At 38.9% G+C, this 6000-nt stretch overlaps 1 protein-coding gene across 1 annotated transcript in view; it reads right to left on the reverse strand.

Annotated features, from left to right (window-relative positions):
* syt7b (synaptotagmin VIIb) overlaps positions 1–1144 on the reverse strand; it is a 106296-nt gene extending 105152 nt beyond the window's left edge. Inside the window, exon 1 of the mRNA XM_034116172.1 lies at positions 1045–1144. Coding sequence (XP_033972063.1) covers positions 1045–1093 — 49 coding nt within the window. The 5' untranslated portion in view covers positions 1094–1144. The remainder of the gene's footprint in view (positions 1–1044) is intronic.
* Positions 1145–6000: the final 4856 nt, after the last annotated feature.

A 6000-nucleotide genomic window follows, 5' to 3' on the forward strand; every position in this document is an offset into this window, starting at 1 on the left:
AGATATTAGCTGGCCATAAAGCCTGACAGCTGCACATAAAAAATGAAATGTTGTATTCCCTTGCCGGCAATGTACATCATTATCAGCATACTTCTCAGATGTGAAAAAACGAGAGCTTATAGAGAGATTTCAACCACTTCAAGTGTTCTTACTATTATATCTAAAATAAAACTGTGATTGGCCACAATGCACTGCCGATATATAACTTATTTACATTCACACTCGCAGTTTAAGAGTTTAGTTTTTTAATTGAATGCAATAAATGGGTGAATCTACAGCTTAAACCGGGCAGGTGTCAGGTGATGGTGACATGGTACTTGACTTGTTATATGTGGGTGTGGTGGACAACATGCATGTCCAATTGGTGTTACGGTATTTAACAATGCATAAAAAAGAAACAGGCTGCGTCATATCGACAGACATTCGGGGGCAAATCTCCTTCAGCATCAGGTGTTAGTCAGTGACCTCGACTTCAGTTCAAAGGTTAGGAGCAGAAATACTGGGTATGGCTCTGACAGAGGCACCTGAATCTGTGCTCCATCATTACTTATCTTGATGGAGCGGTGCGAGTCATTACACACCGTCTGCTCTCTAATTCTCCCCTCCGACCACATCGGAGGACAAACATCCGCGGCGACTCAAACACACACAACAGTACACACACATGCACCAACACGAAATACTGCTCGTTAATGTGACCGAGAATGGATGACCTTGTGTATTTACGCTCAGGTCACCTCGTGCGAAATGACCGTAGTGGGCACAACAAGTGCTGAAGTGTCTCTGGCAGACAGACACCACATTGCCGGCCACCTTGGGTGTCTGCAACAGCCCCTCTCGCTGCCATGCAAAGCTTTTTGGTGAAAGGCAGACAGGCAATAACAAAGCGACCATCAGCTTGTTGGAATGACCCCCAGCTTCATTACTTGACATCAACATTTCACACTCAAGGGCATCTGGCAACCAACGCGAGAGCTTTGAACTACACATACAGAGAGTCTGGTTTAAAACCATCAACCGATGGTCGCTGACATTTATGCTCACCTTTGCTGTTATCTTCTTCTCTGTTGAGATGCATGACTCTTCTTACCATGTACTCATTTAGGCTGTTAGATTAACTCTTAGTCCAATGTTTGGATTTGTGGTCCTTTTGCCCGCTTATTTTCTTGTTCGGCTGGCACGCATGGACGCGCCTGCACTTGTGCGTCCTCCTCCCTGTGGTGCTGGGTGAAGTAGGTAGTCTAGGTGATGTTGTGTGTATTTTGTGCTCTCTCTCTCTCACTTTCTCCCTCTGTGTCTCTCAGTCTCTTCTTCTCTGAGCCCAGAGACGCTCAGAGGGATGGTCGCAGCGAAGGTTTTAGGGAGGAGACGGCTGGCAGACGGGCGGGGTGACGTGAAGTAAGTCGGTAGGAGGTCGTCTACTCAGCTGAGGCGAGGAATCCGTGCGCTCCGGAGAGATATTTTGCGCACACTTTCCCTCAGAAACTACACATTTATGAGGAGCTCAAGATGTCAATTTAGGATAAATATATTTGAATATTCACTGTGCATAGTTGGTATTGTTATAGTCCATTGTCGATGATATTAAGAACAACAGAAATACGCCCATGGCTATACAGCTTTCAGGCTAGTTTTAGCCATCAATTTTGATAATAGTGGTTATTTTTTTATAGACAGCCTATTCTATTGATGTATACAGTGGCTATCGCTTGCCTCTGCTCTGTGACATGAAAAGAGCACAGGTGAAGGCAGAAGTAAACAATTCTGGTAATATGAACCAGAAATGAAATGACTTCATATTTTTCACTATCAGCCCTCATCATCAATCATCCTTAGACCGGTGCTTTCAATGTGGAAACAACAATCAATGGGATTTACGTGTGCATATCTGTGCATAAATATGCCTTTTTACGCACAAGTTGTAGCCTACACGTTTCACCTCTAATTCAAGGGTTGAGCCTCTATCGAGCTTTTCATTCGTGTCAGTGTCACGAGCAGCCTGCATGCTTTCATTATGATCATCATGCCTATACAGCCAATAGGCCCATACAGTCGATAAGGCACATTGACTCACCAGCCACGTTCGCCCAGAGCCACGCGCGTAACATGGCTCACTGGCGGTCCCTAGCGTTACACATCAATCAATGGCAGGCGGCTGATGGGGGAGATCCACCCTCCCATCCATTATAACAGGCTGTTACATATACAACATGGACCAGTTTCAAAGTAGTATTTTGTTGTTTAAAATGCTATTTTCAACCTCTTTGCAGATGGGTATTTATAACCTTTGACTAATAAAACATACAATGCCCAGTGTTTCACTAGCAGTGCAAGTAAATGGGTATGATATAACAAAACTTGATAATATAATAATCATTATGAAATATGATATATTCTAGGAGATTTGGGAGTGACAAAAAAGTATTTTCAAACTCATTGGCTTTGAATTACACTTTCTATACAGGCATGTGCCTCAAAAGGTCTTCTTTAAGCGGGAAGAAAATATTCTCCATCTCATTGGTTTGTATTTAATGTTGTGTTTGTTGTTGTGCACCATTGGATTCATCAATTTAGTATTCAGGCAATTATTGTTAGAAAAAAATGTGGATAGGTAAGAGAAACTTCGTTTATATTAGGTTCCCTAATTTGCATTGTAAACAGCTTGCTATATAAGATCTATAAGATCTGGGATTTATCACAAAGCTTATTTATTTTAGAGCAAACTTCCTCTTGAGTTTTAACCTCTACAGTTAAAAACAACTGTAGAAAGTGATCCATGCACTTCTTTAAAAGCCTTTAGAAACATGCTTTGTTTGCATCTCTGAGTAAACGGACCTTATCTGACTGACATAAAGATGATTTCTGGGAAAGAAAACATCCCAATGCTGGATTATTGTGCTTTACAGCTCAGTACCAGTTCAGTGCTCTGCTATGTTGAGTCTCCTTTACACCTTTGTTCCTTTCTATCTGCCTCTCAGATTTCTGTCTGACACCTCTCCTGTGATAGCAGCTCTGACATCTTGTGTTAGTTTTTTGCATCTGTGTAAGGCAGATAGTCTTCTGTTTTAGTCTCACTGGTTGTACTTTGGGATAAGTGGGGATTCGATTCGATTTTTTGCATACACAACGAAATCATCCCTGAAAAGTGATGCTCTCTCTTTGTATCAGACATAAGACACAAACTGTTTTTTCTTGTTCCGAGCTTCTCATTGCATCAGCTTTCTTTCTTTCCCTCACTTTTTCTTCAGACTATCTTTGTGATGAATTTTTATTAGCCTGTCACAGTGTCTTCTTTGAGCTTAAAACATCACATTCATCAGCATAACTCGCACCATGCTTTAATCCTCCAGGGGTTTTCAGTGATTTTGCGTAATTTCTAAAAGATTTGCTCAGTGTGTGGGATGTTGTTTTCAACCCATAAAAAAGAGGTTAATAAGCACTCACAGATTCCAGGTAATTTTAAAACCATTATATCTCAATAGACTCCGTAGTTATAAGATTTAAAAAGCAACACAGCTAAGGAAGCATAGCAATCTTGGGAGAAATGCGTTGTATTATTGGAGCATAAAGGCCTTAGATAAGCACAAAAGAGGAGGGTCTACAAATATGTTGGTAACATATCAAATATATCCAGTATATACATTCTCCTCCAAGTTCTTGTACCTTTGTTTAAACTCTGACAAATGAGCAGCATTTTATCATTAGATTAACTTTAACATTGACACTTTCACTATTTTTTGGAGATCTAATAGCAGAAGCATATCTTGAGATGGTTCTGTGAAGTTTGCTCAAATAAAAAAAAACGTTAAGCAGCAAGTTGTGGTTTCAAACTGTTTCTTATGTATTTTGTCTTATCTGTGTTTTGTTTTTATCTGACAATGAGTTGCAATCAATTGTATAAAAAAATACATGATCTATTTCCATTCCTTCTTCTGATGAATGACCAGGAAAAGATTTGACTGTTGACACATAGTGCAAAAAGCAGTACAATGAACTTGCGCTATTAAGAATAGATGAGAAAACAAGCAGATATGTAACGACTTATTGAAAATAAAGATAACATTCTTTACCCTCCACCAACCCTTAAATAGGTGTTTTTTAATTTCTTAATAAAATCTTCCCTCTGACATTTGTTCACCAGAAGAATGGGGGAAACTGGGAACTCAAAATCGTTTAAATGTAGAGGTATTTAGATATCAAGTGAAAACTGTCAGACAAGAGATTGTTGTCCAGGAAGCGGTTCTTCCCAACATTTCTGGAAAAGTACTGTTCCCCGAAACTATAATGTTTCAATTCAGCACAGACATTTCTTCTAAAGCTTTTCATTGAATCAATTAAAAGAAATGGGAAAAAATAAACAAAAGAGGTTTGTAGAAGATTGAAGGGAAATATGATGCACACCAGTTATCTGCTCAATTAATCTTAACTATCGTAGCAACTGTGTGTGGGGGAAACTTCGGAAGCAATTGGAGACAGGACTCAGAGAGACACGAGGAGAGCTGGAGCTTTGAAGGCAAACACTGAAGGTTTATTTGGAGCTTCGGCCGGAGAATTCACACCACATGTCACGGGCCACGAGTTGACCACATCAACATCTCAACACGGTTGAGATGCCACAATCAATTCTGAAGAACTCTACCCCAGACCCATGTATTTAGCTAGTTCAGAGAGAATAATCAACATTGTGCATAACAAGATAGAATCATAACACCTCTATCAGCTGACGCCAACAGGCAGGAACAGGGAAACAAAACACTGAGAGCACAGCAGCCAAGCTTACAGGTGCCTGTGCTCAGTCAGGACAGTATGAACTGATAAACTGCGTCAAAGTTATGGGCCTTGGAAAATATTTCCCCAACACTGTGTGTGATGGTATTAGTCATAAAGCATATGACTGGATATGATTGATATATGCATTTATTTATATTGACTGTTAGACATCCCAAATTACATATTTACTATGGGTAATAATAGTCTTCATTAAAAGGAAGTATGAGCAATTAACAAAGATCATTTAAATTATATTTTTGTCCCTGCCATCAACAGTCTTCGTAAACACATTATTGTATCTCCTGTTTGACTAAAAGTTAAATACTCTGTCACAACTTAAATAAGACCCATTCTGTGTAATGCCAACAAGCGGGCTTTCAACAGAGCAACATGTCCCTATAAAGTAAGTACAGCTTAAGCAAACAGGCTCTCATAACATGTTGTGTTCTTTGTCTCAATAAACCTCACCCTATTTTGCAACAGGACTAGAACAATCAAAGCTTCTTCAGTGAGTATTGAACACAACATTAAATAAAAAAATAAAGAAATGTAGAACGATCCATTATCACTAGAAAAAAGATGGGTCATTTATTCAACATAAGAAAATATGTGTCTGTTTTTATGACAATGGTTGATGTTTGTAATATAAGTAAAAATAAGGATATTAAACAAAACCCCTATGACTTTTCTATCAGGACCTCATGGTACATAGCAAAAATCTGTACCTTGTGATTCATAGCTTGAGTTATAGTTTACTTGCAATTCTTTTTCAAAAATTAGCTGAATTTCTGAGGAAAAAATAAGCAAAAGCATTCGTCAAACATTTGGGGAGTGGAAGTTTTGAGACGAACTAATACTAATACAAGCCAAAAGCTCGACAAGACATTTTTTAAAGAAGTTACTCTCCACACTATGTTTTCATAGTAGTTGATTGTTAGTTTTTTTTAAGAATTTGCTCGGGGGTAATACGAATATAATGTTTTCATGAAAGGTCAAGTGGTACTGTAGTGAGGGGGAAGGGAAGAGATGACATAGTATCTTTTTATATTGTTGTTTACATAAAACTTGTCCCTGCCTTTTGTGTGTGTAGTTGCACAACTAGGAATACCCTCAGTGTGTTTGTTAGATTTTTCTTATCTCAAACTGGACCCCACATGGTCAGAAATGTCCATTATTGAGAAATCCTACCACCCAACTGAATATAAGTAGAGTCAAATGAGTACTACTATT

Source organism: Trematomus bernacchii, unplaced genomic scaffold, assembly GCF_902827165.1.
Source record: "Trematomus bernacchii unplaced genomic scaffold, fTreBer1.1, whole genome shotgun sequence".
Taxonomy (NCBI): Eukaryota; Metazoa; Chordata; class Actinopteri; order Perciformes; family Nototheniidae; genus Trematomus; species Trematomus bernacchii.